Source organism: Heliangelus exortis, chromosome 14 (genome assembly GCF_036169615.1).
Source record: "Heliangelus exortis chromosome 14, bHelExo1.hap1, whole genome shotgun sequence".
Lineage (NCBI taxonomy): Eukaryota > Metazoa > Chordata > Aves > Apodiformes > Trochilidae > Heliangelus > Heliangelus exortis.
In genome coordinates this window covers 11,772,931-11,787,129 of record NC_092435.1, presented here as the reverse complement: position 1 = coordinate 11,787,129, position 14,199 = coordinate 11,772,931, and the positions used below count along the sequence as shown (strand labels likewise).

The 14,199-nt window shown below is 44.7% G+C and overlaps 1 protein-coding gene across 4 annotated transcripts in view; it reads right to left on the bottom strand.

The window, feature by feature from the left end:
* Positions 1-14,199, bottom strand: part of LOC139802406 (neuronal PAS domain-containing protein 2-like) — a 102,075-nt gene that overhangs the window by 8,024 nt on the left and 79,852 nt on the right. For all 4 annotated transcript variants that reach the window (XM_071757552.1, XM_071757551.1, XM_071757550.1 and 1 more), the window contains 8 exons: positions 13,995-14,108; positions 13,222-13,340; positions 11,806-11,888; positions 8,019-8,125; positions 5,231-5,378; positions 3,085-3,166; positions 1,207-1,330; positions 62-171 (listed from right to left, as the gene is read on the bottom strand). In XM_071757552.1, coding sequence (XP_071613653.1) covers positions 62-171; positions 1,207-1,330; positions 3,085-3,166; positions 5,231-5,378; positions 8,019-8,125; positions 11,806-11,888; positions 13,222-13,340; positions 13,995-14,108 — 887 coding nt within the window. The remainder of the gene's footprint in view (positions 1-61; positions 172-1,206; positions 1,331-3,084; positions 3,167-5,230; positions 5,379-8,018; positions 8,126-11,805; positions 11,889-13,221; positions 13,341-13,994; positions 14,109-14,199) is intronic.

Genomic DNA, 14,199 nt, shown 5'->3' with positions numbered 1-14,199 from the left:
AGTTTGCCAAACTCATTTCTTTACAGCATCAGAAAGGCTTTTGCTTGCAGGGACCACTGACCTGAGCACTCCCAGCCGATGCCAGCCGCAGGGCTGCCTTCTCCACCTGTCCCCCCGGCACCGATGCCCGGGTGGGTGTGCTGGTGTCCGTGTGTCTCATGGATGAGGTGGCTGGAAAACAGACAGTTTACTGTTACACAGCAGATCCATGCCTGGATAGCCTGGCCAAGGCCCAGCTATGCCTATGCAGATGAGCTCAACAGCTGCCAAACTGTCCCCAAACTGCCCCTTTGCTCCCCTGCTTGACTTGCAGAGCTCCCTTCCGATGCTAAAGCCCCAATCAGGCCTTTTCTCCATGGAAGTCTTCAGATGAGCTTTCCCACTCTTCCCAAGCAAGTATCTCAAGATGAGCCCCAGAGCTGGTTCCAACCCATGGCCCTGTACTGTGGTCACCTTGCTGCTGTCTCCTTAGCTGCAGGGACATTTGTGGGAGAGCTGGTATGAAGCTGCCAACAAGGCAGGCAGCTTTCTGCAGTGATTTATCATCAGGAACCAAACCTTTGGGTAGAAAAAGAGGCTGAATGGAGGCCTTATTTCTCTCTAGAACTCCCTGAAAGGATGTTGTAGTGAGGTGGGTGTTGGTCTCTTTGCCCAGGTAACAAACAACAGGACAAGAGGAAGTGGCCTCAAGCTGTCCTAGGGGAGGTCTAGATTGGATATCAGGAAAAATTTCTTTACTGAAAGGGTTGTCAGACCCTGGCACAGGCTGCCCAGGGAAGTGGTGGAGTCACCATCCATGGAGGTATTAAGAAGATGTATAGATGTGGTGGGTTAACAGCTGGAGTTGATGATCTTAAAAGTCTGTCAATCAAAACTATTAAAACCAGAAGTTTTGTCAGTGAGGTTTGGGGTTCAATCAAAATGCTTCGGCTTAGTGAGTCACCTCCTGTCCCCTGACAGGCATCAAACAGCCACAGCCCTCAGCTGGTGTCAAACAGGTGGAGAGCTGCAATTCCAGCTGCAGTGGGACACAAGGAGTGTGGCCACAGCTCTGTTATGGATCAACTCATGGCTCAACCATAACTTGTTATGGCACAGTATGATGGTCCTGGTGCTTTGCATCCCTTGCCACCCCAACTCCCAGCCAAACCCCAGTACTCTGGTGGTTGCTCTGCCCTCCAGCCCCCTGTCCCTGTGGGTACCTACACGCAGAGTCGGAGAGGGCGGTGTGTGAGGAGCGTCGGGAGCTGTGGGATGACACTGACACTGCCTCCCGGCTGGCATCCTGGCTGCTGCCACACTGCCCCATGTCCAGGTAGCTGCTGTGGCTCTGCAGGGACCAAAGCACAAGCAGTGAGATTGTCAGCAGGAGAGAAGAGTGCTGGGGGGCACTTCCACATCCCTGACCACTTGTTTGTGGAGAAAAATACCAGGCTGGATGTGTGGAGGGCCAGAACCACAGCACCAAACCCTGGTGCAGGATTTGGTCTCTCAGGGGTCACCCTAAAGCCTTCAGGTGCCCTCCAGACAGACCTCAGGATCACACCACAGGCACCCCTGGCTTTGAGGTGATGTCCCCAGCACCATGGGGACCACTGGCAGTGCCCCGACATGCCACCCTCCTGCTGTCTGCAAATGGAAATACAGTTTTTAAAATCAGCTTCCTTCTGCCTGATTTCTTCATGGATGTCACAGTTTGTTGGCCGTGGCACACTGGGGAGTGGTGGCAGAGGTAACACATGAAGGTGGTGGGAAGGGTTTTATTCACTGAAGAGATGGAGAGGGATGACTGGGAAGGGACATGGAGCAGTGGCATGGGGACATCAGCTGCAGCCTTAGGACAATCTGCAGCAAAGAGCTGCTGGAGGGAACAGGCACTGGAGGATGCTGAGAGCTGCAGCCCCCACTTGCTGCTGTCTGGGGAGCAGTGGCTGCCATTGGGCTGTTCCAGGCAGAAACCTGGCACCACATCCCTGGGGAAACAGCCTGAGCTAGTGAATATTAACAATGTCAGAGCTGTCACATCAAAATGACAAACACCACCTGGCAGATGGTTTATGGCAAACAGCCCCTAACTTTTGAGTAGAAGAAAGTGTTTCACCTGCAGGATGTGGGTGACCATGTTGGCCATGCCACCATGCCTGGAGGTTCCATGCCTCCCAGGGAGCTCCCCAGCTTCCCACTGCCCTCCAGGTGATTAAGCAACAGGAGGGATTGCTCTGCTTCCCCTCCAGCTCCCTCACATCAACAGATGAAGCTTAAGATCTGCAGAAAAATATCTCAGCTGACATGTGGAAAAGGGAAAAAGACAGAAGTGTGCTGTGGTGGCAGAGGAGCAGCTGTCTGTGTGATGGTCCTTGCTCAAGTGCAAAAGGTCTCTGTGACAGCTTCCCCAATACATCCCATACACAGCTTCTACAAAATAATATCTGAAGAGCAGTGATGCTCATGGAAAGACAATTACACAGCATTTCACTTGAAACTACATAGATTATCTGTGTTATTTGTAAACTACTGAGAGGAAAAACTGAAAAGTAATTAAAATGACCTTGTTAATAGGGCAGGTATTGGACAGGATGCCAAGCTGATTCCAGCCCTGGTCACAGTCCTGCACTTGATGGGATCCTGCCCAATGGTGTAAGCAGAGCACCCTTTACTTCCAATCTTCATCTGAGTATCAGTGGTGAACTGGGGTTAATGCAACAGGCACCCTGTGATACTGCCCTGCTCTCAGATCCTCTGCACCTTGCTAAGAGGACTGGTCCTGTAGCCTCGCTCCAGCTCTACCTTTCTGCTCCTGAAGTGAGGTGTTGAACCTGGCATTCGTGTTAGCAGTCTCAGAAGGATAATGAACAGCAGAAAAGCAACTGCTGAATATGCTGTTATGTGCTTGAACCAAGATGTGTGGTTTAGAGCCATGCAGTGGAAAACTTCTGAGGGTCTGCCTGAGTCAAAACCCAGCTAAAGGCTTGGGAGGAAGAGGGAGTGAAGGAGAAGAAAGAGCAGATATTTTCCTAAGATTGGTAAACGATTACTCAGTTTGCTTTAAACATTTACTCATTCAGCTGTGCAGGGACACAGTACCTTTACAGAAGAGGCTGCCAGTTCAATTGATGACTCTTCAAGGCCAAGATCTCGCCTTCTTTCAGCTCTAACTTCTGCATAACTAAAAAAAAAGTAAAAAAAAAATTAAAATCCAATTTTCCAGTCTGCACATTGCTACTCTATGGTAACCACCCTACCATACAGATCACCATTTTTCATGTTGAGTGCAAGCTTTGCACAGCACACACACACACACACACACACTCTCAGATACAAGGTGCCTAGAGGAACATCACCATACAGCCTTGCAGTCTGTGAATAGCTGCAAATACTGAATATCCACAGATTAGAAACAACAGGGCAATGTCCCAGTCCCACCGTGGCCAGGACTGCAGAGCCTATATGATCAAGTGCACTGCTCATTCCAAGCACAAACATAGAGATTCCTTTGCAAATTTTGGGACTGGATGCTTTCAAGCAAATCTAATCTGATAGCAAAGTGCACTTGGTTATTGAAGACAAAATGGATGTCTTTGTCCTCAGCACAGTTTTCTTAATAAAGGACTTCCTCATTTCCTGGGATCAGGCAGGAAAACGATTCCACAGCTTCTGTGAAGGTAAACAGCTATAGCAAATGTACATTCACCTGCTGGTGATCAAGAATCAATTTTTTGCATACTGCACAGTAGGTTAGTGAGACCTGAGCCCTGGGGAGGAGGAGGTCAGATCCCCTCTTTCCATGGAAGATGCCACCAGGGAGTTAACTCTCCTTGCTCTGGGGGCAGCTCTGAATACAAACCCCTGGCTGCCCAGACACATTGTGAGGTGCAGGAATCACCAGGAAAATGCCTCTAAAAGAGTTCATTTGCTTTCCTTTCTAATTTTTCTCCTGAATAATAAAGTATTTCTGGTAAACAAATCCACACGATTCATCACTGTGATAAATTGGAGAGGATGTTTTAAAAGACTCTGAGAGTGATTGTGGATCATGAGCACTGAAATGTGCTGGAATTTCGGGTGCTGCAATAGTAACAGGCAAGAGGGAGGCAAGAGAAGTTCCTGAACCAAGCTCACTTATATCATTGCAGGCACTGAATTTTCCCAAAATTCTTGGGAAACTAACTTGTCTCTTTCCCTAATATATCCTAAACCTTAACTATATGAGGTAGAACAGATCTTCAGACTCTATATAGGACTGTATTGCTGGGTTTAAGAGGCACTGGAAGGAGAAAGAAGAAACAAGTTCATGCAGAAGAAAGTCAAAGCTAAAAATGAAGCTGAGTTCCCTGAATGGTGGCAGAAGCAACACAACTCAGAAGCACTCTCTTTCTCTAACATTTCCTTACAAAAACACTTGACATGTACTTTATATCAGCACACAGAGCTGAAATCACTTACACCTGCTTAGTGGTGTAAGGGGCTCTCAGTCTGTGACTCAGAATACCCCAGTTAATTAGAGTTTGCCCTTCCAGACATTTGGCAAGAAAAAGAGGGATCAGGAAAAAATGTCACAAATTGATTCCTGACAGGATAGAAACGAGCAATGTGTTTATTCAAGTTAATAGAGCAAACCAGTATGGTGCTATTTTTCAAACCCTCCAGTAAATATATTCTCAAGCTTGACACAATCTTTTCTGAGATTACCGTGGTACTGAAGCTGATTCCCCCCCAGCAGGTGGGTACCACAGAGCATCCCACCTGCACATCATCTCCCAGGGCAGGTTTGCAGCCCAGCACAAGCAGCTCCCCACTAGAGGGAGATGCTGGGCTGGATTTCGGGTGAGGAATAAAGCTAGCAGGACGGCAGCTAACTTCAGGTTATAAATATTTAAAGCTCTGATGAAAAGGTTTTGTAGATGTATGATCCCATTTACACCCATAAAACCCACTGATTCTTTAGAGCTTTAATTCTTCCTGTGACCATGTCATCTCTAGGGATAAAAGGGAAATGTAACACACAGATAGGCTTGACCAATGGTGCCAAAAACAAACAAACAAACAAAAAATTAATGAAAATATGCTATGAAAATATGCTCTGCTTTCCCCATGTTCCCTGTTGGGATATTTTTCTAGACCATCTTAGTGTGTCAAGGTACACAGCAGACACTTGGCTAAGACAAAACAGGGCTAGAAAAAAAGGATGGCTGAGCCCATGCACTGAGAAGTGTTTGGTGCTTGCTCCTACCTAACCACGAGGTGAGTGCAAACGATGAACTCAGGTTTGGAATTCCACTGGTGGTAGGTGATGTAGTAATGTGTCTGCAGCCATATCCACTGCTGGCCTTTGGTCAGGAACCGATAGTAGCAGGACTTTCCTTTTCCAAATTGCATCACTGGTAAACAAAAAAGAAAGTGGTTTATAGCAAACAGAAATTTCATGGTGCAAAGGTGATTAGAAAAATCACTTGGTCCCACCCCCCTCTTGCAGTCTGCTGCCTCACTAAGCTGCTCTTGCAGCTTTGTAACACAACAGATGAGACATTACCACAAACTCAGCTTTCATTTGGCTTCTTTTGTGCTACTGATTTTAAAGAGTGTGCTTTGCTATTTTGAGATTGTTTCCGTAACTAACAACTGGCATATAAATACCTGCATTCTTCTAACTTATTCCTGGGGTCCTCTGAAATAATCATAAGTAGCATTAAATGAATTATGGGTCTTTCACAGGTACATGAGAATGCATTCCAAAGACTGGGGATCTGAAGTCCAGATCCTAATAATGGCACAAAACAGTAAGATAGTGGAGTTTTGGGAGTTTTTTCTCCATAGATGACCTAAATACACCAGGCTTAGTATGTATGACCATGGTATATCAAGAAAATCTCAGGTGGTCTAATACAACTGAAACGTAAGTAGGGTAACTATTAAATAACAGAATTATTTGTTCCTGGAATGCTGGGAGTAAAAAATGAAACATGCTCATTTAAAATACACATAATTAACACAAAGTAAAATAGAAATGGGCTTTAAGTAAACACATTTCACTTCACAGTAGGCAAGATGCCTGCCAAGAGTGGTCAGCCTGATGAAAAGGAACTTATCAACTCACAAGAACCCAAGTATTTTTACTCACCTGTGCACCTCTACTTTGCTGAGTATCAGGACTGACTTCTTTGGTGATCCCAGTAATAGTGATGGGCTTTACACAAAGCATTTAGGAAAGGTCTTCTGGCTAACACCCCTTGCTGGAGATCACTCTTCTCCTGGATCTGTCACAGAGTTCCTAAAGCAACTTCTCTAAGTCACTTTGCCACCTCCTTATTTTGTCTCTCTACATAGTAAGATCAAAGGATCTTTTCCTTCAGGTGTGTTGTGCAAATACTCTTTTAATATGTAAGAGGGGATCCGTGGCTACTATAGATGTCCAACATATACAGATTCTCTGCTGAAGTACCTGACCCCACTCTCAGCTAATATCTGTACCAAACTGCATGCACATAGCAGCGAAAGCGTTGTATGGTTAAGTAGCTCATCTCTGTCTGAACAATCTTTTACAAGTCCTGTACTTGAGAGCAACTAAAATATTCCTTTAATATTCCCATCTCCGTACATACAACTGGAATCTAGCCCCTCTCCCACCTTCCTGTGGGTGCTCAGCAGGACTTCTCCCCCACTGGCTCTGTGTGAGCACCTTGCCTTGGCAGGGCAGAAATGCTGGCAGATCAGTGTGCAAACTTGACACTAAGAAAAGTTACCATCTCCATTCTCTACTACACCCTTTTACATTTTATACAGGTCAGGGGCAGAGGGCATGTGGTAGAGATGAGGGTGGTTTGCAACTAAGAGAGGAAGCAGCTCCAGTGTGCTGGGTGACTGCAGAGATTCTTGGTGCCCCAGCATCACACTGCTCTGCATCTCAGAGCAATTCCAGCATCCCACTTTCCCCACCCTCTGGAGTATCCTCATTTCCTTTCAACCACCCTCCTTTCAAACAGAGATAGCAGAGAGACAAACAGAGGGTTTGCCAAACAGGAAACCTCTAAGTAATATTTCTTGGCAGTATATTTGGTTACCTAAATGCATTTTACAAAGAGCTTGGCCAATGCAAACCAGTCGGAGGACAGAGCTAATTGTGGCTGAGTATCTGAATGAAACATGTAACAAAATGGATAAATACAGTCCCAAGGATAAAACATCTCACATCATGTGGTAGAAAAAGCACACTGATTAATAGTAGACTATTAATTTAGTGCCTGCTGCCACCTTTTGCCCTTCCTCAAATGAGCTCCAGCCCTCAGCAGGACAAGGTGCTTCAGCCCCAGGCTGCACTGCTGCAGTCCTCAGGTTGAGTGCTCTGTCTGCCCTGGCTCCTCCTGGGCTCTGGTGTGTCACACTATTTCACCTTGCACAAAGATGAACTTCACAGACATCCTCTGGTGTTCACACATCAGTCTGAACCAGACTTCTCTGCTTTTCTTTGGTCTACTTCCAGGTAGACCAAAAATGAGCCACCATCCCCCATACAGACCCTGTATTTGGTACTTTTGCATTTTAAAAAGAGTATGAGTCTCCAGAAGCATTTTACTAATAATTAAGTGAGGTTCACAACATCTGATTGCATAGGCAGGGGATCCAAATGCTGCTTTCAGGAGGTACATTGGTGAGCTGAGCAAGACCCCATGAGCTGTGGCAATCAGCAAAATCCCAGTGTTTGTGGCTGCCCTTACAGTCTGGGGTTTGAGGTCATATGGTTCTGACTTGCCATCTTATTGCTCTCATCTCACTCTCAGAAAACCTGTGCTCAAACTGGGTATCTGTCAGTTTGGGAAACCTGCACAAATTGTTCCTGATCCGAGTGAATTCTGCAGGGATTCCACCTCCCCAGTAAGTGTCAGCTATGACAGGTTTGTCACGGGAAGAGAGAATTCCCTTGTGCCCCAGATAAAGATACCTTTGGTGATGACAGTAAAAGGTTGTGCACAAGTGACAAATGACATCAAAGACAGGCACGCTGCAGAGTGAGAGGAACTTACAGTGTTCATGGCACCGAGCAAGAAGCTCCAGGTCATCTGCGTGGTAGTAATCATACCCTGATGTTCCCAGAACCTCAAAGGGTAAATATCCTATAATAGGTGGAGCCCTAGAAGGGAAGCAAAGGGCAGGGAGTGAGCACAAAACCTTACACTTCGACATCCTAACAGCTCCGCTGTGACACTGGTGAACAAAACCACCTTGTGCATTCACTTGGCAGGGAAATCAGGAGTGGATTTTCATAAGCACAGTGATGTATTTTTCACAGACAAGCAAAAAAAAAAAAAAAAAAAAATCCACAAAAAACCCAAGCCAACAAACAAAAAAACCCACCCCAAAATAACCAGCAAGGGAGAGGTAAAAATTGAGCAAATGAAAAGGTGTGTGTTTACTGCTTCCTAGCCTATTCATTATGTGGGTGTAGAGAAAGGCATGTACGTATGCAAGTGACTCAATTCATTAAGCACGTTTGTGAGACACAGCTTGAGAAATGCTATGGCTGCTCATGTGCATAATAATTTGGAGCTCGAGTAAAATTATTCAGTAGGTTGGATGTAAATGTCATCTGGGTAGTAACTGTAGAAGAAGGAATAAGTGGGAAGCTGCAGTGTGTGTCAGGACCAGTTTGGGTAAAAGAAAAAGTAATTGTTCCCATGGAAAAGCTTGGGAAATTATAACCAGCAAAAATGTTTAAATAAGAATAGGCATGAGGTTGATTTTAAGGACTTTAAGGTTATTTCTGTGAGAGGTAGAGAAAGAATTGAGAAAGTATTTAGATAGGTACATTGCAATGATTTACCTGACCATTCTGCTGTCAAGTCTAGATTTGCCATTTTCCAGGCAAATTATGAGATTTATTTTTTTTAGCAGGTGTCCTAACAACACTGAGCTTATGCACAACCTTCACTGGAGCCTGCTAGCTTATGACTATTAAACAATACTGCATGTGAGGATAAACCCACTATTTTTGGCTCTATTCCCTATATCAGCATCTCTCCTTCTGTCCCCTGGCTCAGCTACACTCCTGCTTGCACCATCTCAAGCACTTTGCTTACGTGGTGAGGCAGGACCTGCATTCATTTGGCTCCACCTGTTTGTTTTGGCTGCTGGATGTGCTGATAGCATAAGGTTCACCTGCCAAGTTCAGCGTGTTCCTTGGGAATAAGGCAGTGGTGTGTTAGCAAAATGGTTCATGTCACAAAACCAGGGCAGTCTGAAAGAATGAGAGCCCATCAAACCTGCCTCTCCTGCCACCTTTCTCCTGGTGTGTTGAGTGACCCTCTTAAGGAAGGTGAATGCTATAAAGTGGCCAGGAATATGAGCAAAAAATCATTTACTTGTAAGTACATTTAGATTTCGATGGATCAATCCTTTTGGATATAATTATGGGAAGTTCTCCTGTGTTGGCTGAGCAACCCAGCTTCACAATTGCACTCCCGAGACACAAGGCGGGCATAGAGTGTTCACCTGGAAAGGGTCCAGACAGGTCTGTAACTGCTCTGCTCCCCATAACTACAAGCAGTTTGGCATCCAAAGGAAAAGAAAGCACAGCCAGGGAGGGATCTGCTCCACAGCAGCCCCAGAAAGGTCAAGGCCTGAGCAGCAGCTCCTGGCTCCCAGCAGAAGGGTTTGGCTGGAAGAGCCAACTCCACGCTCTCTGATGGCAAATCTCTTGAAAAAGAGTCCTCAGTACACGGTGGTTTTCATCACATTACAGCCTTATTTATCCAACTTTTCACAGAGCACTGTGTTCCTTTTCTCATGTGACCCAGATTTCTGTTAATCATGATAATATGTGTATTTATTAAGTGTCTTTCCTTGCTGTCTCTTTGGCAGAACGTGCCAATGTCTCTCCTGTCTTTAATGACATGCTTATATTCAAGACAATAATGTCTTTCAGATGGACATCAGATAAACATTTAAGCTGATCAGGAAAGTATTATGCTTTCCTGACTCTCCCCAGAATTCTTTAAATCAGAAAGCAACCACAAAATGCTCCTCATCTGTCATTTGACAGAGCTGCCTTGCTTGTGGAAAAATTTAAGTCTTGTTAGCTGAAGATAGAGCAGAAGCCTGCAAATGGAAATGCACAGACTTAAAAGAGACTTTTGAGTGCTGTCTTTTAATAAATGAGGGGAACATAAGGAGAGGACCATAGTGAAGAGAATCAACAATACAAGTTGAAAGGTTCTTTTTCTCTCCACATATTTACATGTAGGTGTAGAATACATGTTTTTCCTAGTTTTCTAATAGTTAGCCAGACCTATGGAGTTTTTCCTGAATTATCGATCTTTACTCCAATTTATGTTGTCATCATGATAGGAAAGGTCCTGATTCCAGCTCATGCTGGATACCCTCTGCCCCTGCTGAGGACACACCTCAGCATCAGGTGCTGGGAATTGACATAAATTAACAAGAAAAGGAAAAAATAGCCAACAGCTTTTCACAGAGCCTGCAGATGGTACTGGAGAGAGGTTTGAACTGGTGATGAAATGAGACAACCCACACAATTCCTGCTCCTTCTTGAAGCTACAACCAAGGCTGTCACAAATTCTGCCTCAGCATCTGTATCAGCTTAATTTACTCTCAGAAACAAAGGTTTCCTCATTGGGGTTTCAATGGGACCAGAGTGTCTTGCATCCAGAGCACAGAGATTCCTCTCTGAGTCATAACCCAGATTCATCAAAAGCCCCTTTGATGGGTTTCTAAGCACTCCCTGCTTGTTGTATGCATGGGAGCTGCTGGGACACAGCCCTCTGGAAAACCAGCTTGCTCCACCAGGCATTGGAATAAGGGACTCAGTGCTCTTTTACAAATTGGTGCTGGAAACATGCATTATTGGACAGGCCAACAAAAGTCTAACCAAGTTACTCCAGCAAGATCCTAACAACACAAATAATAAGCTGACTGCCCCAAACCACATGGTGTTAACCATAGGGTTGTCACAGGGTTGCTTCCTCCATGCTTCAAGGTACGATGTGAGAGATACACGCCTTGTTTACTATGTAAATGCAAGTTATTTTTCATTCCTATTTGCTACTTCTCTTGCTCTAAATGTGCAGATGATATTTAGGGGTTTTTCCTCCCAAACGCTGTTTTTCCTACTGCCTTATTGACAGTCTTCTATTTCTAGTAGTGATTACCTTTGCACAGCTTGCAAAGGGAGGGATAATGGAAAGGGTAGGATTTTGCAATGTGCTTACACACATATGTCAAATGAAGAGAAGTAAAAGAGTGAACAAAACCCTCCAGCTTCTTTTGAAGAACATGAATCTTACATTAATCAGCTTAATAAGGCAGTTCCAGTCTGTTTCATTCACTAAGATGAATCCTAGCCTACCATATGGCATTGTAAAAAAATCCTGCAATTAAATCATCTAATAAACTTTTTTTTCTTTTATTATTAAACCTCATCATTTCTCAAGGTGAAAATCAAAATTTTATTGACATACAAAAGATTCAGGAGGATTTCTGGGAGCTGTAGCTGGAAAGCAGAGGAGCTTCACCAACACAGGTGACAGGACCTACACTGCTTTCTTTTAATGACTTGATATCTTTGTGAAATTAGACATTTTTCTATATGTTTTTCTACCATTTTATATGGTTTCTTACCTGCCTAAAATATGGAAAAGAGCAAAGTATTTAAGGATGCCTAATAAATAAGTTCTGAGTACTAAGTTTCATTTAATTAGAATTATTCGACTTGGGATCTCAGGCAATAGCTACACAGTTTTCTTTTTTTAAACTACAGTTTGTTTATTCTTCAGTGACTAAAACCACATCTCTTACCTGTGGTCCAAGAATAGAAATTTCCATTCCAAACTATGCCTTGATGTAAATTCTTCACATGGCTCTTCAACATTGCAGAGCTCCTGCAAAACAGTTGGCACATTCAGACATTTAATTCCTTGACATAACAAAGGGAGCTCTCTGTGAAGACCAAACGTGCATCTTCTTGGTATAACAAACCCTAGCAAAATAAATTGCTTTTAAAGCACTTGACTTATTTTCCCCTAAGGAATGTATAAGCCTCATTTCACAGATGCATAAACTGATGAAAAGTGGCTGAAGAATTTATGCTGGGATGAATTTCAGAGCTAGGATAAATAATCCAAGGCCCTCATCTTTCAGTCCATAGGCAAAGTTCCCCAGCTTTTGTTAAATATTGGTATCTGAAGACAAATGACAGCACTGGGTCCAGCCTCAAACCAAGGTGACTCAGGATCTCCAGAGCAAGAAGCACCAATGGTCATTGTCCCTGTCACCACTGTACCGTGCCACGGGACACTTAGGGACTGTCAGAAAGAGCCCATGAAACACAGTGTTCAGCACTTCAAGATGCTGGTGGCCATCTGGCATAGAAGCAGTGGGATGTATTTTTTCTAGAGACAGCAACTTTTAAAGTGGTTTATCTAGAATGTCAGGTTGGAAGGGACCTCAAGGACTACTTGGTCCAACCCTTCTAGTGCTATAGTTTCTGTGTGATGTCCCAGTGTCCTGTTGAACTGAGACTTGAAACTTGCCAAATGAGGGAATCCACCACTTTCCCTGGGAGACCATTCCAATGCCTGACTGTCCTCAGGATGAAAAATTTACCTCGTGTCCAAGCAGAATCTCCCCAGAAGCAACTTGTGCCCATTGCCCCTTGTCTGATCCATGGGACTCCTTGTAAACAGGGAGCCTCCATCTTCTGTAGCTGTCCTTTAGGTACTGGAACATTGCAATAAGGTCTCTCCTAAGCCTTCTCTCCTCAAGGCTAAACAAACCCAGTTTTCTCAGCCTCTCTTTGTATGACAGGTGCTCCTGTCCTCTGACCATCCTTGTGGTCCTTCTTTGGACCCTCTCCAGCCTGCCTGCAATCACCTTTTATAGGTGAATCTGGTCACCTTTTACTGCTGTTCTGGTTGCCTCCTGCTCTGGGACATCCCATCAGGTAACCACCTCTTCTCAGAAGCAGCTCCCACATTCTGTCTCATCATTCCAGAACACACACATCATCTCCCACTCACAAACCCAGCTGCATTCTCACTCATTTACCAACCCACAAAACACAAAGTGCTGCTGATCGACTGCTTCGAGGGGCTGCTGCATCCCAGCCCCCCTGGCCCAAAGCTGCACACACAGCCTGTGGCACCAGCAGTGGCTCTGCTGCCCACCCTAGCCATGCCCTGTGCTGAGGGGACGATGCATTGGCAGAGCTCTCACCTTTAAGAACTGGGGTGTGACGAGACGAACAGTTGCTACGAGGCAAATCTGCTCCTCCGTGGCTGACCTGAAAGCTCGTGCAATAGCTGACTCAAAGCCATTACAGGAGGGTGTAGGCACTAGACACAACCAGACAATTTATTTAAGAAGAAGAGGAAGGAGAAATTTCTTTTCATGTCAGGACAGGTACAATGACTGATGAAACCCAAGCAACAAGCTCCTCCTACCCACAAGGCGATGCCACACTGATACATGCTGATGTTATTTAAAGCATGACCCTTTAGGCTCCAAATTACACATTCATAATAAACCTACCCCTGGCTTGCACGGGAGCTTTGTAAGACAGCTCACAGTGTGCAGCTACAGTCTGCTTGTGAGCCTTTCTCCACCTCAGCCTTTGCATGATTCAAGATCTTGCAGGTTTCTCAAACTACTTAACCTTTTAAAGGTGTCATTTGATTGTCACCAGTGAAACAGAATAGCAACTTTATTATTTGAATAAGTAGGCTGCCTTGCAATTGGCAGTGGGTCACACAGAGGTATCAGTCTGGCATCACTTCTTCAAGCACAGCATGCAGAAGGGTGCAATCCTCTGACCAACAGCCTCCCCCCCACTTTTAGATGAAAAACATCTACATCATCTCCACAGCTTATCCCATCCCAGCTGATTATGGAGCATTTTCAGCTGTGAAACAAGACCTTTAGGAGGCTACAGATCAACAGTTTCAAGGAGAGAGGTAGAGAAGTGAAGGTTTGTTGGAACAGTAACTTACCATGAGTAAAATATTTAAAATCCACTACAAATTTCACATATTCATACATCAGGGGTTCATTTGGATCTAAGCTGCCTCTTGCTAAATGGCAGCAAAACTCTATTTGTTTTTCCGCTGAAATGAGAGGAAGAGAGGGAGACACACACAATGTTTACTCAAAGTCTGCACTTTAGCACACTCCATTTCTTGAATCTGTCCCAGTGTT